Source organism: Tachyglossus aculeatus, chromosome X2, assembly GCF_015852505.1.
Source record: "Tachyglossus aculeatus isolate mTacAcu1 chromosome X2, mTacAcu1.pri, whole genome shotgun sequence".
Classification (NCBI taxonomy): Eukaryota; Metazoa; Chordata; class Mammalia; order Monotremata; family Tachyglossidae; genus Tachyglossus; species Tachyglossus aculeatus.
Genome location: NC_052100.1, coordinates 10,664,545 through 10,691,873, shown reverse-complemented (window position 1 = coordinate 10,691,873; position 27,329 = coordinate 10,664,545). Strand labels below are relative to the sequence as shown.

Below are 27,329 nucleotides of genomic sequence, written 5' to 3'. Positions count from 1 at the left end.
GGGACGCAGGAGGGGCCCGGAAGAGCCACCTTCCCCGCGCGCGCGCGAAGCGGAGGCTCGAGCGGGCAGGAGAGCGCGCGGAGAGGCCGGCCAATCGGAGCGCGGGGAGCTCCGAGAGCTCAGCCAATCGGAGCGCAGGACTGCGCGCGCCGGAAGCAGGCCGCCCCCGGGGAGCGCGCGCCTGGCCTCCCGGCCGCCCCGCCCACATCACGTGCGCGCCAGGCCGGCGCACCCGCCGGCCTTGGGCGCCGCCTGCTGGCCGTCGGCGAACGCGACAGCGGGGCAGGAGGCCGTGGCGGCGGGGGGCCCCCGCCTTCGATCTCTCTCTGTCTGTCTCTGTCTCCCCCCGGCCCGAGACCCTCTCGGGTCTCCTCACCGCCCCTCGTCACGTCCCTACTGGCTGGGGAGCTGGAGCCGAAAGATCCATCTCACAGGACTGGCGCCGAGGGTGGGAAGAGGGTGGGGGTGGGGGGGGGTCTTTCACCGGCTAATTGCAAGCGGGGTTGAAGAGCTGAGCAGCGCGGCTCCAGAACCTTTCGGAGGCAAATCTGCACAAAGGAAAATGGGAAGAAGTTCGGTTAAGACGGTAGGGTGCTGAGGCATCGACCCCTTCTGTTGCCAACTTGTACTTCCCAAGCGCTCAGTACAGTGCTCTGCACACAGTAAGCGCTCAATAAATACAATCGATTGATTCTGTTTCCTTATGTATTTACTTCTGCCCTTATTAAGACTTCGGCATCTCTGCACCACCTAGGCACTTACCGACCTTGTTTCCTGAGCACTAATACGTAATCTTTTTTTCCTCCTTTCACCTGGCTGTAAATTACTTGAGGGTCTGTCACCCCCACTAGGCAGGGGTCATGTCTATCCCTTGTACTCTCCCAAGTAAAGTGCTCTGCACACAGTAGGTGGGGGCTCAATAAATACTATGGATTTTGGCGGGGGGGTGGGTGGATTATGTGACAAAGAGTCAACGGCAGAGGCTCCTGGAGGGTAAAGCTTTCTAGGACTCGCGTAAGCAGGGCCAGGATGATCTGGAGACCATCAGTCAGCTCCTGGGATCCAGGGCCCCGAGGACTCGTAAAGAGGAAATCTCCTATCAGGAGAGAACTAAGGGGCAGGAAAGAATCTCTCTCCACGGCTCCCTGCAGGACTCAGCTACCTCAGTCCAGATGCATGTCACCCCTGGTAGGAAATTCATTTGCCTGGCATGGCCAATTCTTCCTCCAACTAGATCCCTTCCTCTCCTTTTAGTCTGCCTGCAAAGAAAAACCCTCCCACCCACAGACTTCCATAACCTGAGCTGGTACGGCGAGGCAGAGAAGGGTGAAGAGTCCAATGCACCTGATTTCTCTGCAGCTCTTGGCACAACAGCAGGGGAAGGAATCTGATGTCCCTTGACTGGCCACGGTGGGTGGGTGGGGGGCTCAGCCTCAGTACACCCCCTTCCTTCTTTCGCAGGACCTCTCCCTCCCGCCCAGGCCGAGCAGTGGTGTTTCCAAACGGAATCCCTGACCCACCCGACCCCTAGCCTCCCACGGCTTTCCTCTTCTCCTTTCAGGTTCCGTCTCCAGTAATAGTAGAGGTAATAATGATGGCATTTGTTAAGCGCTTACTATGTGCAAAGCACTGTTCTAAGCGCTGGGGAGGTTACAGGGTGATCAGGTTGCCCCACGGTGGGCTCACAGTCTTCCGCCCCCATTTTGCAGACGAGGTAACTGGGGCACAGAGAAGTTAAGTGATTTGCCCAAAGTCACACAGCTGACAGTTGGCGGAGCCGGGATCTGAACCCATGACCTGACTCCAAAGCCCGGGCTCTTTTCACTGAGCCACGCTGCTTCCAGTGCTGCCGTTGTCTCCAAACCAAAGGGAGAGACTGCTTGCTCCACGGGCCAATCTCCATCTCAAAGAAACAGCAGCCCATCTCTGACATTAAAACTCTAGTTTATGTTGCCCACTTGTACTTCCCAACCGCTTAGTACAGTGCTCTGCACACGGTAAGCGCTCAATAAATACTATTGAGTGAATGAATGGATAGGAGAGCCTATACCTGCCACAATTTTAACTCCATCTTGCCCCTGGGTGGACAAGGCTGAGGGGATCATGTTTCATGATTTATGAATAGAGACATATTTTCCACTCTCATTGGCAAGAGATGGAGATCAATCGATGGTATTTACCGAGTAGTTACTGTGCGCAGAGCACTGTACTGAGAGCTCGGGAGCGTACACCACGGTAGACATGATCCCTGCCCTCAAAGGGGCTTCCAATCTAGCAGGGGAGACAGACACTCAAAGTAGAGACAGTAGGAAGCAACAGAGTTGATCACATTTGTATATAACTGCTCCAGGGGATTTTGAGTGTGGAATCGCTGAAGCCTCTGGGGGTGTGGAAGATTAGAAATAAATCAGGGAAGGCCTTCTGGAGAGGTGATTTCCGAAGGGCTTTGAAGATGGAGAGAGCTGTGGGTTGTTGGATGTGAAGGTGAAGAGCAAGGAGCAGTTCCAGGTGGAAAGGAGGGTGTAAATAAGAGGCTGAGAGTGAGAGAGGTAAGAACAAAGCACCCTGATTCAGTTGACTGGAGAGGAACCAAGAGTGGGAGCCGGAGAACGGTGGGAGAAGAGAGTGGCTAAGCAAGAGATAGCGGGCCTTAAAGTCAATGGTCAGGAGTTTCTGCTTGATGAGGAAAAGAATGGGTAACCAATTCGAGGACCTGGAGAACAGAGGAGATCTGTGCGGAGTCACAGATTAGAAAAAATGATCTAGGCATCAGAGTGGAGTGTGGCCTGGGAAAGGGCCAGAGGCAAGGAGGCAAGCGAGGAGGCTGATGCGGTTGTCCAGCTGAGATACAAGTGCCTGGACTAGCATGGTGGCCGTTTGGCTGGTGAGGAGGAGACGAATCCTGGAAGTGCTGCAGAGGAAGGGGGAAAGACGAAATATGAGAGTTGAAAGAGAGGGAGGAGTCAGAGAAAATGCCAGGGCTGTAGGCTTTGGCGAAAGGGACGGCGGTAGGGGTGTCAACTGTGATGGGAAAGCGTTAAGTGGGGGAGAGGATTTGGGAGGGAAGAGTTCAGTTTTGAACTTATTCAGCTTGAGGTTCAGGTGGGACATCCATGTAGAGCTGCTCTAGAGGCAGGAGGAATCGAGAATGCAGAAGGGAGGTATCAGGGTTGGCAAGGTAGATTTGGGAGTCATCCGCCTAAAGGTGGTCGTTAAAGCCGGGGGAAGGGTGAGCTCCCCAAGGGATTGAGTGTAAAACTGAAAAGAAAAGGGGCAACCAAGAGGCTGAGGAGGTTAAGAGGTTGCTAGGTTTGGCAAGGAGGAGGTCACTGGTGATCTTGGAGCGAAAGAGGTTTGTAGAGAGTCAGGACAGGAGTCGGAGGAAAGGAAGTGGAAGCAGCAGGTGCATACGATCCGTCTGAGAAGTTTGGACGGGAATGGCAGGAAGGAGATGGTGCAGTGGGATCCCGAGAAGATTTTTCTAGCAGGGGAGGGGAAAGAGCTGTCGCAGAGCGAGCAGGTGAAGAGGGTGGTCAGGGAGAGAAGAATGGAAGCAAGTGCTTTTAGAAGGTGAGAAGGGAGGAGATCAGAGGTGCAGGTGTGGAGGAGGTAGATTTTGAAAGCAGGCAGGTTTGTTGAGAGACAGACAAGTAGGATGAGAGAGTGGAAGGAGAGGTAGAGCGTTCTGCAGAAGTGGGGGGGATCTGGGGGAGCTCACGGCTGATTTTTACTTTGTCGGCAAAGTAGTTGGCAAGGTCAGCAGGGGAAAGACAGAGGGGAGGTGCGGGCTCAGGGGGCGTGGGGGTTTGGGAAGGAGCTAGAGGTCTGGAATAGTTGGTGGGGTCAATGGGCATGGGAACCGACGAGGAAGGAGTAATGCTGCTGAGCGGAAAGGGGGGCAGAGCGGTAGCAAGAGAAGGTGAATTTGAAGCGGCCAAAGTCGGCCTGATGCCCGGATTTCCACCAACAGCCCTTCGTGGCATGCGAGCCGGAGTGCGGGAAACGTGCTGTGGAGGTGCTTCAGGGGCTGCTGGAGCGAGGGAGCTGAGTTCAAGGGAGAGGGATGGGATTTGTGCACCAAGAGAGGGGAGGTTGAGTAGGGAGTCCTAATGGGATGTGATGGCTTAGGGGACGTGGAGGGGGTCAAGAGGTGGAGGGTGAGGGAGAATAAGCACGTTAGGAGATGGTTGTCAGAGAGTGGAAATTCAGAATTGGTGAGGTGGGAGATTGCACGGCGACAAGGGAGGATGAGATTCGGCGTGTGTCCAAGTAGGTGAGTGGTTGAGGTGGAGCAGGGGTCATTCAGAATGTTGATATGGATGTCAAAGTCCCCGGGGGATCAGTAGTGGGGAGGAGGAGAAGGAAGGGGAGAAAGGCATCAAAACTGCTCAGAAAATTGGAGGTGGGATCAGGGGGTCGAGTAAATGACTGACTAGTATAGGCAAAACCTGTATGGAGACAGAGGAGAATACAGAAACCAAAGGACCCCAATGGTCCCCAGTGCCACTCCGGAACAAATTTTTTAAAAAGCCTGCATTTATTGCTTTTGATTACAAGTGAATTGCATCATCGGGCTGAACCATTGTACAGTGGATATTCACAGTCGGGGGACACGGTGATTCCAACTCTATTAAATGAGGTGGGAGGGAAAGAGGGCTGAGCTGCCCTTTTGCCCACTCAGGGTGGAGCCCCCTGCCCCCCCGCCCCCCAGCTCGAGAGGAAGGGCCCAAGTTCAAATGGGCCCGTCCTGATGCCTGTAGGGAGTCAGTCTGACCGGGTCCCGCGATAAGGAGGCCGCGAGAGGGCCCGGAGAGGAAATCTAGGCACTGGGGCCCCAAGACGTGGCCTCTTCTTAGCCCACTTTATCCTGAGGGGTGCAGTAGTAATAATAATAATGGCATTTGTTGAGCACTTACTATGTGCAAAGCACTGTTCTAAGCGCTGGGGGGATACAAGGTGATCAAGTTGTCCCACATGGGGCTCACAGTCTTAATCCCCATCTTACAGATGCGGTAACTGGAGGCTCAGAGAAGTTAAGTGTCTTGCCCAAAGCCACACAGCTGACAATCGTCGGAGCCGGGATTCAAACCCATGACCTCTGACTCCAGAGCCCGTGCTCTTTCCACTGAGCCGCGCTGCTTCTCTGTAGTAGTAGTAGGAATGGTAGTAGCCCCGGGCCACCCTCGTGCCATCCTCAGCAGAGGAAAGGAGTAGCCCCAGTCTGTGCTCTTGGGCAAAGACCAAATGGCAGCTGGCACACATTTCCACACCGGCGCCCTTGCCCTCGCCCAAAGAGGGTGAGCCGCAGGGACTATTTGAGGTGCCACAGTTGGTGCGCTGTGCTCCTCAAAGCCTCCTGTAAGAATTGGGGTTGGCACAGGGAGGGAAGACCCCTGCCCCAGGGCCTGCAGCATCTAGTGGATAGAGCCCGGGCCTGGGAGTAAGAAGGACCTGGGTTCTAATCCCGGCTCCACCACGTGTCTGCTGCGTGACCTTGGACAAGTCATTTCACTTCTCTGGGTCTCAGTTTCCCCATCTCTAAAATAGGCATTAAGGCTGTGAGCCCCACGTGGGACAGGGGCTGCGGCCAACCCGATTAGCTTGCATCTACCCCAGCACTTAGAACAGTGCTTGACACATAGTAAGCGCTTCACAACTACCATTATTAGTATAAAGGCTAGGAGGGGAAATGAAGGAGCTTGCCCCGCTCCATTGCAGGCTGCTAGCCCCCTTTACCGCACTTAGGCTCAAGAACAAACTTCACTGTGGGGCCCATTTGAAAAACCCCATCCTAAGCACCTATCATATAATCCCCACTGCTGGTGGGGGCAGAGCTGCTACCAGTAGGGTCTCCAGGGGATGAACTGATTGTCACAGGAACGGGTGGGAAGGTAGCAGGGAAGGCAGACCCCGGGGCCTACGACAGTGATTTCCTAAGTCCAGGATTTTCCGATCCACCTGACCCCTCCCCAACCTCCCTTTCTTCAGGCCCGGAGATGAACTCCGGGGTTGCTCGTGTAACGGACACTGCCGTCCCGGTCCTAGACTTGTTTCGCATCTCTCTGGGTCACACTTCACCGATCGGATTACCTCCCACCTGTCCACAGCCGGCGGGCCGAAAGAGCTCGGAGCCCTGCTCCCCAAGAGTCCGGTTAGTCATCCCACCGCCCCCCTTTTCCAACCCCCACAAGAGTCCCTAGGGCTCTGGCTTGACCTCTGGCCCTCCGCCACCTCCAACAGCCCAGGGCCAAGGAATAAGGAAGGAGAAAAGTCTCATACAGTATGAACTGGCCGCTGGCTAGTTGTGAGGCGTTCCCCATGCCAAGGCCTCCGTCCCCCCACCCCAGGGGGGCTCATAACACATCCCCAAGTCTGCCGAACAGGAGCCAGTGAGGGCCCGTCCTGACCCGAGGCCAGTGGCATCAAATGCATCCCTTCCTCAAAGCTGGAAAATCTCTCCGGGGGTGAGGCAGAGGGCCAGCTGCACGGGTGGCGGGGGCTCGGCTGGGGCCCGGCAAAAGCTAGCCTGGCTCAGCCCGGCCCTCCCATCCAACCCCCCAAGTCACCGGTTTGCTTAGGAATCTGCAATTTTCCATCCCTTTGGAGGCCGGGAACGACACAGGCAGCGCGGGACGGGTGAGGAGCCTTCGGCAGACCAGGGCTAGAGTCAGAACTGGCCCAAGGGAACAGTCCCTCTCCCTCACCCCCGATGCTCTCTCAGGCTGGCCAGACAACTGGAAAGATTAGGCACTCACCTCTTCTTCTTGTACCCAGCTCAAACGTGTAAAAGCTCAAGGGAACGGGCAGGCACAGACTGAGCAAGGACAAGTTAATGAGATTCCCAGAAGTCTTCAGTCGTGGCAGGCAGAGCTGCCAGAGCGGGCAGCGGGCAGGAGGGGAGTTTGGTAATCAGAGCTGCAGCTCGCTTTCCTCCTCAGACCGGCTGGGTCCCTTCTGCCCTCCCTCCTAGCGACGCCCCCGTGGGGGTCGGACCCCTGGTGTCCCACCGACTCCACCAGCAGAGGAAGGTCTGCGCCTTGCCCGGGTCTATTCTTTTAGGGGAAGGGGCCAGCTGCCGGTGCCCGGATCGTCACACCGAGGCTCCGGAGCAGACTCCGGCAACTCCTGGCACGCAGACCGGGGGGGAACACGCCGGGCTGCCCTACCTGGACGGCCAGCCTCTGCCGCCCATTTTGAAGTTCGGGTCCGCTCCGCTGGCTTCCGCTCTGATGTCCTGCCCCCGCCGCCCCCCCTTACCCCAGGCTCCATCCTCTAGATTATAAGCTCATGGGCAGGGAATGTGTCTTATTGTTATATCATACTCTCCCAAGTGCCCAGTACAGCGCTCTGCGCACAGTAAGTGCTCAATAAATATGATTGACTGACCGACTGACTGAGTAGCAGATAGATCACGGGGGATCCAGAAAGGGGGCAGAGGAGGTGGTGTGGAGATTGGGAAATGGTGGTGGCCGGAGGAAATCTCATACCTACGCCTCACTCGCTGTTACCCCGTCCCTTCGGTTTGGCACGGACGCCAGAGAGGGGTCACCGCTCTCCCCCAGCTCCTTGCTGGAACCTCGCATTTCCAGGAGCCCCAGGCCAGAGGAGCAAACTGCAATCCAATTGGCAATTTCCAGGCGGGGAAGGATGGATCACCCTTTTCTGAGAACTCTGGCTCAACTACTGCTGTGCTCCGACTGCCCCTCTCGCTGGGGACCGGGCAGGGAATAGAATGGCAGCACCCGATACCATCTCCGGTGGGCAGAGATGAAGAACGGGGGCCGGGCGGAGATCGACCCAGGAGGGGCCCTGTAGCCCCATAGTCCAGGGTGCCCTAGGAACTTCAAATAAAAAAAGCAGGCTCAAACAAGCAACCCCTCACAGTGGAGCTCCAGTGACACTCGCGGGTGCAGATGTGCCCTCCAGTCCCCTCCTGCCCATCACCCACCCCCGGCTCCGGCATTCCCCCCGCTGCCCCAGCCTCAGGATATCCCCTTCCCCGAGCCACGCACAATTCACGTAGGCTCGGAAACTTCTCTTCCACCCACAGCCAGCAAGCAGAGGCTGGGATGGGATAGAAGTGATCTCTCCGGCCCCGGGGTCACATCCACGCTCCTTCCCCACCCAGGATCTGCAGGGGGAGGGAGGTGGAAAGAGGTGCGCGACCCACACAACGGCTGCAGGAAGAACTCTGGGGTGGGGTGGGGGGGGTGGAGGAGGAGAGTGGGAGAGCTTGTCTGTAAAAAAATAAATAAAGGCATAAAAGCACCTGGACACCACCGAAGATCATGTAGTCTTGTGGTCTGGGTGGCTCTTTAGCTTGTGAAACTTAACACTGTCCATTTTTTCAAAGCGTTTGCCACAATGCTCGCAGGTGAAGTTGTACTGCACCTCCGACGTATGCTTCTTCATATGCCAGTTGAGGGAGGCCCGCTGCCGGCACTGATAACCGCAGATCTCACACCTACGGGGAGGAGCAAGGGCTGCTATGGCCTACAGCAACGGCGTGGCCTAGTGGAAACAACCCAGGCTGGGGAGTCGGGGGACCGGGGTTCTAATCCCCGCTCTGCCACTCTCCTGCTGCATGACCTTGGGTAAGTCACTTCACCGCTCTGTACCTCAGTTTCCTCCTCTGTAAAATGAGGATTCAATCCCTGCTCTCCTTCCCCCTTAGACTGTGAGCCCCACACGGGAGAGGGTCTGTGTCCGTCCTGATGATCTTGTATCTACTCCAGTGCTTGGTACGATGCTTGGTGCCGAGTAAGCGCATAACACATGTCACGATTATTATTATTATTATTAGCTACTGGGCCCCACCCTGTGTCTGTGAACTAACTCCTTTCTTTCTTCCTCCCTCCCGTCCCCTCCGGAGTTCACCTTCAATTTCCTGCGGATGAGGACTTCCCTGCAGACCCCGAAGGAGGCCTGGGAGAGCGGACAGTCCCAAGGTTGTCGATCCATCTTCCTTAGAGCTGAGGTTCACGTCGAAGGTGCTTGACTGCCCTCCCCCGCCCCTCCGCGCCCCGCAAGACGGCCCTGGGGAGCTGTACTTACTGTAGAGGAGTCTCGCCCGTGTGTGTTCTCCGATGGACCTCCAGGTGATTCTTCCTTTTGAAGGACTTCCCACAGGTCTCACAGGTAAATTCCCGAATGCCTTCGCAGTGGGGTGGGGGGCAAGAAGGGGCAAAAGGATACCGAGGGCTATTTGCACATCTGACGGGCCAGTCTTGTGAGGGTAACAGCCCGAACAGTAGAGTCCAGCTCCAGCCCCGACCCCTCGGGCAGACCCCTCACCCATGGACCCCGAGGGGAGGAAGAGAGGGCTTACCTGAGTGAATGATCATGTGCCTCCGCAGGTGATTGGATAAGTAGAACTTTTTGCCACAGCCGGGGTGAGGGCAGACTTTTGTCTTCCCTTTTCGATGAACGAGGTTAACGTGATTCTGGCATGGGGGGGAGAAGCAGGGGAGAGAGAGGGCAAATGTGACCTGTGATCCTTGGCCAATACTGGCTTTGGACACTCAACCGCCCCGCCACGTTCCACGGGATGCCATCACGTCGTGTTTTGTGCACACGCCATAACCTAAGGATGCCAAGTGCAATATTTGGTGCAAGAGTGTTTCTCAGCTGTTCCCCTCCAACGCCACTCTCGGGTAGATGCTGGTCTCACGGCCTCGGGGCCCTCACGGTACCGTGGGGTCCACGCTGTGGCAGCCCCTGGAGTGGCCACCCCTGCCCAGAATCAGCCCAGACCACCGCGGATGGGATCCGGGCAAAAGCAGGGGTCCTCTTGCCCCTGCCCCATACCGGGAGTCAATCCGGTGTCGGGGACTAACTCCACCCGTGCTGGGGTAGGCTCTGCCAGCCAGCTCCACGGCCACTACTACCACCCCTGTGGCACAGATCCCCTTCCGACACGAGCAGTGGCACTCTGGAATGGCTATCGTGGCTTCTCCCCTTGGCGAGGGGCTTCTCGCCCCCTCCCCATCTGGGGCCGAAACAGCCCAAGCCATCGGCAGGCCCGGGGAGAGCCACCCCAGAGCTGCCACGGCGCACCCTCCCGCCACACCACACCAGGACCTGCGAGCTACAGTCGTGGCTGCTGCAGGCTGCTAACTACAGTTTTAACCCATCACAAAAAACGGTGTCATGACTACCCCTCCATCGAGTGCCCCGGACTGCTAGGCCCCGAGACCAGGACCGATGCCTCACCGTCAGATCCCTTCTGTCCCGCTGCCGTCTTTGAGAAGGGCAGCGGCCACCTTGGGGAGAAGCTGCAGGGCAGCTATCTTTGAAAAGGGCCAGGGCCATCTTTGAGAAGGGCCTGCAGGCCTGCCCTCTGCCCTGAAGCAACCGTTTACCTTACTTACCACTGGAGGCTGGCCTTGGCCAAGTCCTCTCATGCTGCCCAGCCCAGTCTTAACAGGAAGGGTGCCTCCTCGCTGTATGAACCCTATCCCAGCTATCCTGGAGCTGGCAGCCAGGCTGCGGGAAGTTGGGATTTCTGGCCCAGCAGACACTCTCTGAGTGGTTCTGCAGAGCCCAAGTGAGGTGGAGGATTAAGCAATTATCCATTTGATTTCCTCCATGTAGTTAGTCCAAACCAGCCTGTTCAGGCCCCAGAGATGGAGCACGTCGACCGGGTAATTACTGCCCACCCGCCAAAACACGCTTCTCGTGGGTGGCACAGACCCAGGCTGGGAGTTCCCAGGAAGTGCCCATCCCCACTGACAAACCCCACTAGCTTGTAAGCGCCTCAAGGGTGAGGACGGTGCCTTTTACTCTGAAGCCACGATCCCAAGCACCTAGGACATACGATGATCCACACACAGCAGGCGATCAACAGGATGGCCTTTTCCTCCTTAAGTGGCAACCCGGTGGGCAGGGGCACATGGGACCCGAGTACCAGCCCTGCGCCCGATGGGATGTTTCAGGTTGGAATCCGGCTTCGGTCAGGGCCAGGACCCCCAAGCCCTAGGGAGAGGACTCCCCGCCCAATGGGGCTTTTTGAGAGCCTGCTTGAGGGGTGTAGGGCATCAGCAGCGTGGCTCAGTGGAAAGAGCCTGGGCTTGGGGGTCAGAGGTGATGGGTTCTGATCCTAACTCCACCACTTCTCTGCTGTGTGACTTTGGGCAAGTCACTTCACTTCTCTGGGCCTCAGTTACCTCATCTGTAAAATGGGGATTAAGACTGTGAGCCCCATGTAGGACAACCTGATTACCTTGCATCTCCCCCAGTGTTTGGGACAGTGCTTGGCACATACTAAGCGCTTACCAAATGCCATCATCATTATTATTATTATTCTGTCTCCCCCTTCTAGACTGTGAGCCCGTTGTTGGGTAGGGACCGTCTCTATATGTTGCCGACTTGTACTTCCCAAACACTTAGTACAGTGCTCTGCACACAGTAAGCGCTCAATAAATCCGATTGAATGAATGAATGAATCAAATGGCCAGAAGGGAGTCCAAAAATGACAACCAAAAAGGGATGACGAATAGCACACGGGGTCAGATGCCTCCCGCAGTTGGGGTGGGGGGGAAGTGAATGCACTCTTTTGAGGAGGAGGACGAGGAGGGGAGGGAGTTGGGAGGAGGCCTTGCCACCTAACGAGGCGAACGTCTAAGGGGACAGTTAAGGCTGAGACATCCACCGTACCTGAAAGCTACTAAGTGCTACATAGACTTGACTGCATCCTTCATACGGACAGTGGAACATCTCCAGCATGCCGTCAGCATCCATCACCCGACCCCGCTTGCTGCGCCTTCTCCTGGAAGAGAGCCGGGGGGAGAGGAGAGGCGGAGGTGGACCGATGAACCTCTTTGGGCAGAGGGTCCGGGGCAACTCCCATCCTTTGTCCCTCGGCAGGCCCAGTTAGCTGGCTGGAGTAAACTGAGGCCCGGACCCACGGGCTGATCTGTCTCCTCCACCCGCCCCCGCCCCGGGCCAAGATCATTCCCGGCAAGTGGCCGTCGGGCCCGGAACTCAAGTGTTCCCGGCACCCCGGAGCACCCTGCCACCCTGAGTCCGGAGAGCCAAGGTTTAAATCAGGGGCCCGCCCTGTGCCGGCGGGGCCTCTTTCACGAGAAACGCCGGCAGGGTAGGAACCAGACTATCCGTGCCCTGATGCTAAACACCGAGAGACTCAGATACTCGGGCTTTGCAGACCGCAGCAAGTAAGCCACTTTGAAGCCAGCCAGGAGAAGCTGCCCCGAAGCTTCGTTTCTGTCCCATTTCCTCAACGCTAGAGCCGCCCGCCGGGGCCAGACCCTCCCCTCGTGGCCCCACGCACTTCTCTGGCTCTTTGGGAATCTCATAGATGATGGCCGACATGTCACTGCCGTCCATCTCCTCCGGGTCCGGCTCGGCTTCGGGCTCCGCCTCCCCTGGCACCGTGTTTAGCCCCTCTTGCCCCTCCAGTTGAGGAGGCGGCGGCGGCGGCGGCTCCTCTTTCTCCTCTTTTTTGAGGACGTAGAGGTCTTCCTTCTCTGTGGCCGAGGAAACGGGAGCGATTAAAATGCTACCCGGAGACCCGAGCCTACTGTTGGAATGGTAACCGGGATCTCTCTTGGTACCAGCAGGATGGGATGGGATGGGGTGGGAGGGGAATGTGGGGCACGGGGAGAAAAAGTCAGCCCTCCCGGGGAAGGGGTGGTGACCTAAGTGTCCGGAGGGTGCCCTTGGTATCACGTGCATCTCTGGGCTTCAGTTCCCTCATCTGTACTTTGGGGATTAAGACTGTGAGCCCTATGGGGGAGAGGGACTGTGTCCAACCCGATTACCTTGTATCTACCCCAGCGCTTAGGCAGTGCCTAGCACATAGTAAGTACTTACCAAATGCGATAATTATTATTATTATTATTATTATTATTATTATTATTATTATCCGGGGGCCTCTCCGGTGGGAACCCCTCCTCTCTCCTCTCACCTTGGAGAGCCCCGCAGTTCGCCCAGATAGGGCCCACCCCGTGGTGATCCATGCCCGGCCTGAGTGGAGCCCCAGCCTCCAGAAGCCACCCTGGGGCCGGGTTGGACCGGAATCGAGTCTGCCTCAAACGGGAGGTGGCATCCCAGCCAGCCAGCCCAGCTCGGGGGGACTCTGCACGCGTGTGGCAGCCACTCTTGGCTCTGCCCAGGTTCGCTCCGGAGTGCGGGCCCAAAACAGGGTGAGGCGCCGAAAGGCGCACCCGATCCGGGCTCCGACTGGTCAGGTTCAGCTTTGGGGTCAGCCCCCGGAAGACTCTCCCACCTCCCTGGAGCGGGGCCGGTTCCTGGCCCTGAGCCGAGGCCTAGGCAACCCCAGGCTAACCCAGCTGCCTGCCACCCCGGGGCAAGAACGGAACCGGAGCGGGGAAAAAGGCTGGTAGGGAAGCTTTCGCATCGGCAGGCGAGAGGGTGACTCTGCCCCCCCTACCCCCACTTCACTCTCCAACAAGGGGCAATTTGGCTCCAGCCATTTCCTAGAGAGGTCCGGTCTTACTGAGCCACCCCTGACCAAAGCAGGGGGCACATTAGGTACTGCCCAGAACAAGAGGGACGAGATGGTCTGGGCACCTCCCCGTCTCTCCCCGCCCCAAACCGTCCATCCGGGAGAAGAGGGGGATGTGGGGTGGGGGTCAGGGCGAACAGCACCTTTTTTTGTCTCTATACACTCCATGCTCTCCACCGTCTCAATGCTGCCAGTCTCCCCGTTCTCGGGCTCCGTCTGGGTGTAGGCCGCCACCCCCTCAATCACGGTGCAGGGCATCTCCTCCCCTCCGCCACTGGTGACGTTTAAGTGGATGCTCTCAGTGGTCAGGGCGTCATAGCCGGGCCCCGCGATGATGATGACCTGTGAGCCTTGGACCATGCCCTGCATGGGGCAGCTAGCCGCCACCACCTCCCCCAGGGTCTCTTGCGTGACATTCTCAAACAAAGTGCCGTGTCCCGAGCCGACCTGAACGGGCACGGGCACGCACACCACCGTCTCCACGCTTTCGGTCCCGCCGGCCGGGGGGTTGCGGCAGACGGCCGCCCCCTGCTCGGCGGTGAGGTTCTCGATGTGGTGCTCGAAGGGGATGTGGACGCCGTCCTGAGTGATGAGGCCGCTGCTGCCCCGCTCCGGGGCCGTGACCGGCGGGGGCTGGGTCGATCTGGCCTGCCGGCTCTCAGGCTGCCCCTCCGAATCCGAAGCGGAGGTTTCGTTGGAAGAGTCCGAGCTTCCGGCCCCCACGCCGTTGCCCACTGCGGGGTCGAGGGAGGAGACGGTCACGGCGATTTGGATGGAAAAGCCCAGCCTTTCGGTTAGCCGCGGCCAACGCGGCCTGCTCCCTCCCCGGCCCCAGCGGCCACCCCGGTGATCCTGGAGAAGCGGAAGGGCCCAGAAAGGGGAGGAAGGGTGTGTGGGTGGGACTTCCTGAAACTAGGTCAGATGGCAAAGAAGCCCTCGTGTGAAAAACCTAAGCTTGGCCCACCCACACCCAAGGAAACGGGCTCCACTTCTGGGTGGCTGGGCCCTGTCAGTCTCCAGGTACTTGGGCCGCTCCCAATGGCCCCTCACCTTTGTCGCTCTCGTTCTCGGAGTCGCTGAGCGGCTTCAGGGGTGAGTGGAGGTCCTGGAAGTAGCGGTGGCCAGCCTCACATTGCCACACGGCCGTGGTGTACAGGCCAAAGGTGGGGTCCAGCTCTGACAGGTGGGGCTCGTAAGGACAACGGTTCTTGTGGTCCTCGTACCAGATCACCATGTTCTTCAGGCAATTCACGTTGCGCCTCCTTCCTGGGAGGGAATGGGGAGAACACAGGGGAGAGTAAAAGATGACGAGGCAGCTGGCTCCTCTCTCCCGAGGGGACTCAACTCTGCACGCTTCCCCAAGAAGGGGAGACAGAAGCCAGTGAGCCCCCGAGTTAGGCAACGGGTGGAGCCTCTGCCACAGTCAGGGGCATCTGGCGGGTATGGGGAAGGGTTGCCAGGTCTGATCAGACGTCCCAGGCCAGGTCCCGAGGCGACGCCGAGGGGCGCGGTACCTACATTCGAGACAGCCTGCCAGAATTCCGCACTTCCCCCCAACCGTTCATCAAACCCGAGTGAGAGGACGGACTTTACAGCGAGGGGAGGGGAGGTGGAGAAGACATCAACTCTGGATGTGGATGTGGCTTCCTGGCTGGGTGCCCCAAGTCCTGAACCCGACACGGGGCTCTAAATGGCTGCACAGGACCGGGCACGCGGCTGCAACCGAGGCTGCCCGGGACCAAACGGAGAGAGGCGCTTGGAACTGGATGGAAGTAGGAGGGGGGAGAGGGAACGGGGTGCGGTCAGAGAGAAGGTGGCCAGGTTGGGCCACTCTTACACTCCCGGCCCCTGGGCAGGAGGCTTGCTGCTCTGAGTCCCACTCAAGCCACAGACTCATTTGCCCTGTGGCTTCCCCTACTTTGTCCCTGGGCCCTTTGACTGTCTGGGGACTGGTGAGCATTTTCCTCCCTTCAATTTTCTCCGCTAGCCGCCCGGTGACCTACAGCCAGAACCCTAAGCCTTGCCCCTACGGCCAACCCCAAGAGCAGAGGCGTGGCAGCCACCAGCCTGGGTCCAGAGCCTCCAAGAGCCAGTGGCCAACACCCGGCTGGTGAGCAGGTGAGATCAGCGAGGGGGGCCAACTGGGGACGGCAGAGGCCACTACGCTTGCCCGAGCCCCATTAGGGACCAAAACTGGGAGCCCTGGTTCCCAGCTCCAACTGACCACTGTGGCTCCTCCAGGAACTGGCAACACAATCCAATGGAGTCCCAACTTCTGGGCCCACTCCCCTGAAACAAAACAGAGGGAGCTACAGACCGGACAGCCCGGAACGGAGGAATATTTCCCCCCGAAATCACGAGCGCGCTCATTCCCGGCAGCAAGACCCCGACTCTTCGAGTCACAGTCAGCTGGCCTGGAAGACCTGACAAAGTCTCACCAGCCGATCCCCGGCTGGGAAGACTTAGCCCAGCCGGGGATTATTATTATTATTTTTTTTTACGGTACCAGTTACGTCCTTACTACGTGCCAGGCACTGAAATTAAGTGCCGGGGTAGATACAAGCTAATCAGGTTGGAAACGGTCCATGTCCCACATGGGGCCCACAACACTAATCCCCATTGTACCGATGAGGGAACTGACGCACAGAAGTTAAATGACTTGCCCAAGGTCACACAGCGGACAAGTGGTGGAACCGGGATGGGAACCCAGATCTTTCTGACTCCCACTAAGCCACACTGCTTCTCTATCCCCTGATGATGCTTCCCTTTGACGATGGTATTTGTTAAGCGCTTACTATGTGTCAAGCACTGTTCTAAGCACTGGGGTACATATAAGCTAATCAGGTTGAACACAGTCCCCATCCCGCATGGGGCTCACAGTCTTAATCCCCATTTTATTATTATTATTAATAATATAATAATAATACCAATAATAATCATGGTATTTGTTAAGTGCTTACTATGTGCCAAGCACTGTTTTAAGCACTGGGGTAGATACAAGGTAGTCGGGTTGTCCCAGGTGGGGCTCACAGTCTTAATCCCCATTTTAATAATAATAATAATGATGGTCTTTGTTAAGCGCTTACTATGTGCCAAGCACTGTTCTAAGGGCTGGGGCAGACACAAGGTAGCCAGGTTGTCCCACGTAGGGCTCACAGTCTTCATCCCCATTTTAATAATAATAATAATGATGGTATTTGTTAAGCATTTACTATGTGCCAAGCACCGTTCTAAGGGCTGGGGCAGACACAAGGTAGCCAGGTTGTCCCACGTGGGGCTCACAGTCCTCATCCCCATTTTACAGATGAGAGAACTGAGGCCCAGAGAAGTGAAGTGACTTGCCCAAAGTCACACGGCAGCCAAGGGGAAGAGCTGGGATTAGAACCCAGGTCCTTCTGACACCCGGGCCCCGGGCTCTATCCACTGGGCCATGGCTTAGAGGGAGCAGGACGACGCCTCACCTGCTCCCTACGTTCCCTGCTCTCGGCACCTGAGAACAAGCTAGTCGTCAGGGGAGGATCTGGCCTGACTTACAGAACAACTGAGGCAGCAAGAAACAGCCGCCCCTCATTCAACAGTCCAGCGGGTCCCGGGGCCAGGAGAGGGGGTCACACACCCAACCATTCCCATTTGCGGTGCGTTTCGTTTCAGAGACTAGAGACTCCAGAGCCTCCAAGGGAACAGTGGGGCGGTCATATTTATAATCCCTGTGGTATTTATTAAGCGCTTCCTATGTGCCCAAGCACTGCACTAAGCACTGGGGTAGACAGATACAAGATCATCAGGTCCCACGTGGGGCTCCCAGTCCGAGCAAGAGGGAGGACAGGTCCTGAATCCCCATTTTGCAGAGAAGGGAACTGAGGCCCGGAGAAGTGAAGCGACTTACCCCAGGTCACCCAGCAGACGAGTGGCGGAGCCGGGATTCGAACCCAGGTGCTCTGACTTCCAGGCACGGGCTCTTTCCACTAGGCTTTGCCTCGAGAACACAGAGCAGCTCATTCATTCTGGGGCAAGAGGCCCCAGAAAAAGGCCATAATGACAAAGAACGGTATAGTACCGGAGAGGGCCGGACACAGTCTTGAGAATGAAGGAAGAACACTAGAAAAACCTTGTTTCTTTGTTGTTAGTTTTTTTTTTTAAAAAAAAACCCTTATTGCTCTGACCCAGATCTCTCTTCTCTGAAAACGCACCAATAATTGGCAATTCACGAAAATTACCCGTCCAATACGCCAGGCCAAGAGGCACCAGAAATCTCAGTCTACCATGAATCAACACAGATTTCCTGGCCTAAGAATAGGACTGTGGCTGTTCTATTTTGGGAGGAAAATCCCAAAGGAGCTGGGGGATGATGATGGTGTTCCTCAGTTCATTCAAACCAGTGCCTTCCTACTGCGGTGAGATTTTTAATTATAGATTTATGTGGCCTGTTGTTTTATTCTGAAGTTACAACATCTGTCATAGTTTGGGATTTGTATTAGAGACAGCGAGATAAGTTACCGTATGCAATATATAAGATACCTATCTATCTCTCGCTCTGTCTTTATGTATCAGGTGCCTTTATTGTCACCTGAAGGTTTTCTTTTTCTTTCCTCGCATTCTAACATCTGTGATTTTTTTTTCTTATTTCTATCATTAGTGTCCGTTGTCGTCAGTCGGTTCTTGAACCACCTCAAGTGACGGGGAAGAGCGTAGTAAACATTTTGTCAATGGAAACGAATAAGTTATGGGAAGGATGGCTGGAAGTTCCGCCGCGACGGATACTTTTCAAAACCAATTCCTATATTATTATGACCACTACCAGTTTTTTTTTCCCCTTAACGGGGAAAACGTGAAGCGCTTACTATGTGTCCAGCACTGTTCTGTGTGCTGGGGTAGATACAAGTTAATCAGGTCGGACACGGTCCCTGTTCCACACGGGGCTCACCACCTAAGTAGGAGGGAGAAGAGGGATTGGATCCCCATTTCTCAGTTGAGTAAACTGAGGCACCAAGAGGTTCAGTGACTTATCCAAGGTCACCTGGCAGACAAGTGGTGGAGTCAGGATTAGAACCCAGGTCCTCCGACTAACAGGCCCGTGCTCTTTCCACTAGACCACGCTACTTCCCAGTTGAATGCTTTCCACCCTCTCCTTCCACTCGTGGTTATTTTACTGTATTAAATCCTAAAATGTTTTGAGTAGTTAACAGCAATATTTAGACAATCAGATATAAACTTCTGAATCAAATTCTGGTTCTGCCAACTGCCTGCTGAGTGGCCTTGGGCAAGTCACTTAACTTCTCTGTGCCTCAGTTTCCTCATCTGTAAAATAGGGATTCAATGCCTTGTAGACGGTGAACCCCATGTGAGAGCCGATTATCTTGTATCTACCCCAGTGTTCAGAACAGTGTACGTGGTAAATGCCGTACACCTAATAACAATAATAATCCAATCCTAAACAAATGGGAAATTAATTATCTTTTAACAAGTGTCTTTGTACCATTGAGTTTAACGGCAGAGCTTCAAATGGTTTGAATTGCTGTCGGAAAACGAGTGTTAACATTTTAAATAAGAGCATGGGTTAAAACTTGTTTGGAGTCCCAGCCTGACAGTTTATTAGGTAGATTAAGAGAACCATTACGTTCTCAGTGGACGAATTTAGGTTTACACTGTGAGCCGGATTTCTGCTAAATGTTTGGGAGTGATAAGGCTTCCTCCTTTTTTCTCCTTAATGCCTTAAAAATAAAAGCCGTGTTGAGAAGAACACAAGCTACTTTAAGGTACGGAAGAGAAAGGCAGAGGCTGGGAAGTGTAGCGACATCACGCTTCGACCAACGCCACATACACGCACGTGACCATATCCTTTTTTCTGTTGTTGTCCTAAAGGGGTGCCAATCGTTTAAAGTGTTTTAAACACTTACTGGCTGCCAAGCACTGCACTAAGCACTGGGGGAGATGCAAGCTAATCAGGCTGGACACAGTCCTTTCCTACGTGGGGTTCGCAGTCTGGAGAAGAGGTACTGAATCCCCATTTTCCAGATGAGGAAACTGAGACCCAAGAGCGGTAAAGCGACTTGCCCAAAACCACAAAGCGGGTAAATGGCAGAGCCAGAATTCGAACCCAGGTCCTCCGACTCTCAGGCCCGCACTCTTTCCGCTCGGCTCCACTCCTCCGCCAAGGGTACTTGTGTCAGCGGGGCTGGGGCGACATCCTAGCCGTAACAGAAGTGCGCTGTGGGTACTATTATCGTTACGATCTTTGTTAAGCGCTTACTACGGGGCAAACACTTTTCTAAGCGCTGGGGTGGATACACGTTAATCAGGTTGGACCCGATCCCTGTCCCAGTTGGGGCTCACAGTCGAAGTAGGAAGGAGTGGGGTTTAATCCCCATTCTGCAGGTGATGAAACTGAGGCCCAGAGAAGTCACACAGCAGGCAAGCGGCAGAGCTGGGGCTAGAACCCAGGTCTTCTACCAGGCCCCAGTTTTGTTTTGTTTTTTAATGGTATTTATTAAGCACTTACTATGTGCAAAGCACTGTTCTAAGCACTGGTTCTTTCCACGAGGCCATGCTACTTAGGGTAGAGGGTGCCCTGATTCTTCTTCAGTTGCCTGCTAGCCAAGTGGCATAATGACACCAGGCTTTTGAACTGGCTGCACGTTAGGAAGCCGGGAGACAGTAGCGACAGCAAGCATTATTTATGTGGCTTTTAATGACAGAGTCCTCCCTTCAAGGCCCTACTGAGAGCTCACCTCCTCCAGGAGGCCTTCCCAGACTGAGCCCCTTCCTTCCTCTCCCCCTCGTCCCCCTCTCCATCCCCCGCATCTTACCTCCTTCCCTTCCCATCACCTGTATATACGTATATATGTTTGTACATATTTATTACTCTATTTATTTATTTATTTAACTTGTACCTATCTATTCTATTTATTTTATTTTGTTAGTATGTTTGGTTTTGTTCTCTGTCTCCCCCTTCTAGACTGTGAGCCCACTGTTGGGTAGGGACTGTATATGTTGCCAGCTTGTACTTCCCAAGCGCTTAGTACAGTGCTCTGCACACAGTAAGCGCTCAATAAATACAATTGATTGATTGATTGATCAGCCCACTCAATTCCCCTCTGGAGCACAGGGGTGGCTTGTAACCAATGTTCGCCTCCCGGATCGCTCCTTCCCCTTCCCTTCGAATAGCAGGAGACCCTTTATCCTCCAGGAGACCTTCCCAGACTGAGCCCACTTCTTCCTCTCCCCCTCCCCACAGCGCCCGTATAGATGTTTGTGCAGATTTATTACTCTATTGATTTGACTTGTACATATTTACTATTCTATTTATTTTATTTTGTTAATATGTTCTGTTTTGTTGTCTGTCTCCCCCTTCTAGACTGTGAGCCCGCCGCTGGGTAGGGACCGTCTCTATATGTTGCCAGCTTGTACTTCCCCAGCGCTTAGTACAGTGCTCTGCACACAGTAAGCACTCAATAAATATGACTGAATGAATGAATGAATTTTATGGAGACAGACTGCAGGGAGCAGAAAGCTGCAGCCTCCCCAAACCTTGGCTATTCTGGGCCTCAGTTTCCTCACCTGTAAAATGGGGGTGAAGTATCTGTTCTTCCTCCCCCTTAGATCGGGAGCGCCTACGTGCAACAGGGACCGTGTCCGCCTGGACGATCTTGTCTCGACCCCAGAGCTTAGTACAGTGCTTGGCACCCGGGGGGGCCCTTCAGAAATTCCACTATCGTTCTTCTTATCGTTATTCTACAGAAGACACTAGCCTGCTTCAGTAAAGCAACCGCTGCTACCTGTCGTGGCCGAGGGCTTCCAATCTGTCCGCCAGCTGTCTCCCTCTTCTCCAACGCCATCCCAAGCCCACCCCCCTCGCCACTGGAGATGTCCCTCCCTCTCAAACCTCCTAAAGCACAACCCTCCCCTTCCTTAAAGTCCTTCTCCCGACTAATCCCCCAGCATCCTGGTAACGCCACCCCTTCGGCCACCTCCGCTACCCAGTCATTCCTGCTCCCCCGTGGCAGACGTGTTCTTGAAGAATTCCCCGTTCCATGACGATCGCGTTAGCACAACCACTGATTCCACGAGGCTCAATGGGCTAGGGGTGGGTACTTTTTTGTTTTGTTTTTATGGTATTTGTTAAGCACCTACTGTGTGTCAAACACTGTTCTAAGTGCTGGGGTAGATACAAGAAAGGCAGGTTAGATACTCCCGGTCCCACACAGGGCTCACACACGAAATTGAAGGGAGGAGGTTTTACTCCCCATTTTACAGAAGAGGGAACTGCGGCCCAGAGAAGTGATGTGACCTATCCAAGGTCTCATCATCATCATCAATCGTATTTATTGAGTGCTTACTATGTGCAGAGCACTGTACTAAGCGCTTGGGAAGTACAAATTGGCAACATATAGAGACAGTCCCTACCCAACAGTGGGCTCACAGTCTAAAAGGGGGAGACAGAGAACAAAACCAAACATAAAGTGGCGGAGCCGGCATTAGAACCCAGGTCCCCTGATTTGAAGCGAGCATGTCGTTTTCCATACAATTTTCCACCCAATTCCTATATTAGTGTTCCGGCCCCCTCCAGCAGATAATAATGATGATAAAAATTATGCCGTTAAGTGCCCACTATGTGCCACACACTGTACTAAGCGTAGGGGTGGATACAAGCAAATTGGGTTAGACACAGTCCCTGTCCCAATCTCAATCTCCATTTCCAGATGAGGTAACTGAGGCCCAGAGAAGTGAAGTGACTTAACCAAGGTCACGCAGCAGACAAGTGGCAGAGCCAGGATCTCCGGGGCCCTGGCTCTATCTACTATGCCATGCTGCTTCTCACCCTTGCCTCGCCCCGCTGAAAGGAGCACACTGGTCTCGGATCCAGGAGACCCGGCATCCTAGGCCCGGCTCGGCCTGGAGCTGGCTAAGGCGGGCGGAGACGGCCCATGCCCTCTGCAATGGCTGCAGCCCTGCCCGCTGACTGGCTCGATGACCTGCGGGCCCCGGCGGGAACTTGGCCGGCAGGAACCGGCCACTAGCATTAGAATCATTTTGGGGGGTTTCTTTTTTTCATGGTATTCGTGAAGCGCTTACTATGTGCCAGGCACTGTACTAAGCGCTGGGGTAGGATGGACACAGTCTGTGCATAACGTGGGGCTCACAGTCTTAATCCCCGTTTTACAGACGAGATAACTGTGGCCCAGAGAAGTGAAGTGACTTGTCCGAGGTCAAACAGCTGAAAAGTGGCACGGCCAGGATTAGAACCCAGGGCCTTCTGACTCCCAAGCCCGGGCTCTACCCCGCTTCGGTTCTTCTGGGTGGGGTCCCAGGCCTGATCAGGCCAGAGGCGCCTCTGTTTTTCTGGAAGATTTCCCCTGGATGGTATCCAAATTGTGTAATAAAAACACGTTTTAGCCCACATGGCAGAATCTGGTTTTTAAAATGCTTACTTTTGGGTTTTTTTTTTTTTAACGCTTATTTGTCCACTTGTTTCCCCCATTCAATTGTGAGCTTGAAGGCGGCTTTCCCGACTCTTACTCTTAATAACTGTAGTATCCGTTAAGCGCTTACAATGCATCAAGTACCGTACTGAGCACCGGGGGAGACAGGTAAGAGATCATCAGGGCCCCACAAGAAGTTCCCGGTCTAAGTAAGAGGGAGAACAGGCATTGAATCCCCACTTGACAGACGAGGAAATGGAGGCCCAGAAAAGTGACGTGATCTGCCCAGGGTCACCCGGCAGAAAAGTGGCAGAACTGTGATTAGAACCCAGATCCTCAGATTCCCAGGCCTGCGTTCTTTCCACTAGGCCATACTGCTTCCCTGGCCACTTGCCTATTCTGTGACCTTGGGCAAGTCACGTCACTTTTCTGGGCCTTCATTTCCTCACCTGTCAAGTGGGGATTCAATACCTGTTCTCTCTCTCCCCCAAAACACACACACACACACACACACACACACACACACACACTCTCTCTCTCTCTCTCTCTCTCTCTCTCGCTCTCTCTCTCCCTCTCTCTGAAATCGGGCCCGATACCAACCCCACATTCCATGGAGGCCGGGCTCCAGATCTTCGGCCTCCTCAGAGCGGACTGTCTCGGCCCACGGTCCCATCAGGTAGGGCGCTCCCAAAACCGCGACTCAGACCAAGCCAATCGATTCGCAACCCTTGACCGCCCGCAAAAACCATCTGCCGGAGGCCCCTCACGCGCCCGATCATTCCAGAGCAGGTCAAAGTCCCGTCCGCTCCGATTCCTGAACTGCGCTCGGGCACCGGAGCCCGTTGATTCCAACGCTACCAAACGGCTTGGCCTTCCAGAGTCGACGGGGCAGGAATCGGGCCGGGCGGGGCTCGGCCCGGCCCCCTCCTCCCTCCCAGTCTTGGCCTGATCCCTTCGACTCACGGGGGCATCCCGACCCGAAGGGGGTGCCCCTGACGGGCCCCGTTCACCTGCCATCCCAGAAGCGTGAGGCCACCTCCTCCCCAGCCCCCAGGGCTGGCCCGCCACCCAAACCGACGGCCTCCCCTCCCATCCCGTCTCCCTCCGTGCCCGCCTCAGGCTGGGCTGGCGAGTCAAGCCCACTGTCTTTTGGCCAGTGGAGGAGACCCAGCCGGACCGCCAGGCGATCTGCCGCATCTTGCCTCCCTCCTGCCTCTGCCCATTCCCCGCCCCAGCCAGACTCCTCTTAGCGTGGCTTCTGCCTAGGGCACGCTACGGGCGCCCTCTTCTCCCGGGAGCTTGAGAGCCCTCCGCCCTCGGAGACCCGGGTTTCGCCATCCCTCCCACCAACTCCGGTCCTCTGCCCCGGTCCCCCTCAGCTCCACCTGCTTCCTCCGCGGCCGGAATCCACGTGCCCAGCAGCGGAAGCGCGGGACGAAAGCACCAGCAGCAGGGGTAGGAGCCCCCTGGGAGGGAAGCCTGGCCTACTTCTGTCCCCGACTTGACTTCGCCCCCTCCCTGTCTCTGAGACGGAAACCAGAAAAGACTCGGCAGACTGAGGCGAACCATGCAGATGGCCAAAGCGGGAATGCACATTCACACAAAACCAGTAACTCTGCCTCGAACAAAGGGCCACCCTGGGTGGCCAGCTTCAGGGCAGGCGGCCCTGACGGAGAAGGCGGGCGGGGAGAGAGCCAGGGCAAACCCCTCTGCCCGGTGGGGCGGCATTAAACCGGGCAGCTGGGCCCGGCCCGGTGCTCGAACCGTCTGATCCCTTTCTGAGGTCTCTCAGAGAGACCCCTTCCTAACTACTCTCGGGGCAAATTGGATTCAGAGGAGGATGAGGAATTCACTTACTTTTTTTCCGCTTTGGCTTTTTGGGGACTTGCTCCCAAGGTTTCCTGCAACAGAGAGAGGTGGTGGTGAGTCCAGGCGGAAGCCGCCTCCACCAAAGGCCAGCTTCCTAATGCGCCTGGCTACTGGGCCGGGTTTGGGCACAGAAAACAAACCCCGGGCCCGAGAACAGGACGGTGGGAGCAGCCCCCAGGGCTAAGAGGCCCTGATCCTTTCCGGGAGCCACGGTCCCTGTTGGAAACCATCGGCAGCCCCACTCCCGCACAATCCTCATGTGCAGAGGAAAGGGGCGAGACCGAAGGAGCGAGAGAGACAGAGAGAGAGACAGAGAGATCGATCTGCTAAGTGCAGGACTCGCACCCACATACCCACAGGCTGGAGCCTCAAACTTCTCAGAAGGCTAAAGAAATCACCTGCAAGCGGAATTCACCACCAAGTCGCCTGACGGATGACCTAAGCACCCCAGCCTACAGTTCTCCGTCCCCGAAGGCAGCTGAGCTGCCCTGAAGAGATTTTTTTTTTTCCAAGTTGTCCCAGAGACGCCGCCGCTCCATAAGAATCTGCCAAATCCAGGTAAGGTACTGATCTGTAACTGATCTGTGGATCTGTTGCCAGAGGAGAATTTGGAGGCAAAGAGACAGGGATGCTCTTAAGCAGAAAGTTAGGGCTTACTTGGTCTGCTTCACGACCAATAAGCAAAACTGCCGCACGGAATGGGAGGGGAATGAATGGGAGATTGTTGCAGAGAAGAGGGAACTCCCTGCTTGCTCCCTGAGGGAGTAGTGATGATCAGGTCACCCACCAAAAGTCAAGGTGACCGACCACAGCAGCTGAAGAGTTTGGGGAACTGAGAGCAGAAATTCAATGGCTTCTACTCCCCCTAGATTCACCCGGGTGGGGTGAGGGGGATGAGATCGGCCGAACTCCGGGACTTCGGCCACTGTGGCTGTTTCGGCTTCAGCTAGCCAGCCCCTTCCTCCCCGTCACTGACTTGAAAGCCCGAGGCACCAGACCTTGCTCTGGTCCCCAGTCCAGACTCCTTGGTAAACCGAGAGATGGACCCCGCTGAGGTGAAGCAAGTAGGCACAGCGGTGGTCCAAAGAGCCAAGCCAGCTCCTGGTCATTCAAAGGGTCCACTGTTTTTCTGAATAAGAGGAGATTGACCGTCTCTGGCTGAATCGAGCCCTTCTCGGTTAAAGACTATAAAAAAAGGGCTAAAATGGAGCCCGGTTCTACCACAGCCCTCCTCAAACAGCCCCCCTGCCCTCCCGCGATGGAAAGCCCGGACCAGCCAAAGGCTGATTCTAAAACCTGGTTTTCCCAGAGACTCTTCTTCCCAAGAATGAGGGTGTCAGTTCCGTGAGAGTCACAGGGAAAGGACAAGAGAAAACACCAAGCCCCCAAAGAGGGCTTCATCTAGACTTGGTGGAATCTGGTCAGGATTGAGGAACACACACTATATCGATTGGGACCAATTGCGCCCCATCAGCGGGATCCGCTACACCCAGAGCTTTCAACAATAGGTATGTCTTACAAACGATTTTTTTTGGGGGGGTGGGGGTGGATGGGAGAGTACATGAAAAGACATCAGATTGGATGAAATTACTTAAATATTACTTTATGATACGATGCTAGTTCAAGTCCTATGGAGAGTCACTGCAAGTTTTTCTCTCTCTCTCTCTCACGCACACACACAACTCCAAATAAGAAGGGTGCCTCCACACCACCTAGGAAGGCCGGTTACTTCTGGTTGCTACTGCTGGGGAGGGAGAGGGGGGGAATCGCTGAGGATTTTGAGCTCTTCGCCCGTGACGGCTGCTCTTCCACTTGACGGAGAGCAGGCAGAGGACCGGAGCCAGGAAGAACGGATGAAGGGGATGAGGTCTTCGCGGGGGGTGATGGCTCTCTGGAGATGACGGCGGGAGGGCCTCCCCCTTCTAGACTGGGTAGGGCCCGTCTCTACAGGTTGCCAACTTGGACTTCCCAAGCGCTTAGTCCAGTGCTCTGCACACAGTAAGCGCTCAATAAATGCGATTGGTTGAATGAACGAACGAACGAGATCGGGGGAAACAAGCGAAGGGGCAAAGGATGGGGAAGGGAGGAGATGCGGCTGCAAGAGGGGGTAATATTCTAGATGGAGATCGGGGGGCGGGGGGGTTTAAAGTGGGCCGCCGCCGGGCTTTGCAGAGCAAGGGGGCCTAGCGGAGGGGAAGAAGTCCCCCCGGGGTCGCGAGGGGAAGGGAGGCGCGGGCGAGCGGGGGCCGGGAGGGCGTCCCTCACCCGTGGCGCCCGCTGCGCTGGCCCCGCTCCAGGGAGATGAGGTAGGCGGCGAGCTTGGCGTCGCTCCAGCCGCTGCGGCGCCGCAGGTCCACCCAAGGCCCGTGGGCCTCGCCCAGGTAAACGCGGCGCACGTCGTACTTCTTCCGGGACTCCAGCCGCCGCCGGGCCCGGTCCGACTCGGTCAGTCGCGGCCGGCCGCGGGCCTTGCGCCCCGCCGAGCCGCCGCCACCGCCGCCCTCCTCCTCCTCAGGGGCCTCGCCCGCTTCGGGCTCCGGCTCGCGCTCCGCCAT

The 27,329-nt window shown here is 55.8% G+C and overlaps 1 protein-coding gene across 3 annotated transcripts; it reads right to left on the bottom strand.

Moving 5' to 3' along the window:
• Positions 1–205: 205 nt before the first annotated feature.
• Positions 206–27,329, bottom strand: ZNF653 (zinc finger protein 653). Of its 3 annotated transcripts, none has more exons than XM_038770669.1 (10): positions 27,040–27,329; positions 24,763–24,806; positions 14,537–14,752; positions 13,630–14,220; positions 12,290–12,485; positions 11,656–11,767; positions 9,329–9,443; positions 9,055–9,154; positions 8,270–8,464; positions 206–548 (listed from the first exon to the last, which is right to left on the bottom strand). In XM_038770669.1, exons 1-9 carry the CDS (start codon positions 27,327–27,329, stop codon positions 8,287–8,289), a joined length of 1,842 nt encoding a protein of 613 aa, XP_038626597.1. In that variant the 3' UTR covers positions 206–548; positions 8,270–8,286. The 3 variants fall into 3 exon arrangements, with proteins under 3 accessions (XP_038626597.1, XP_038626598.1, XP_038626596.1); XM_038770670.1 differs by lacking the exon at positions 206–548 and adding an exon at positions 7,383–7,841; XM_038770668.1 differs by lacking the exon at positions 206–548 and having other exon boundaries at positions 7,973–8,464.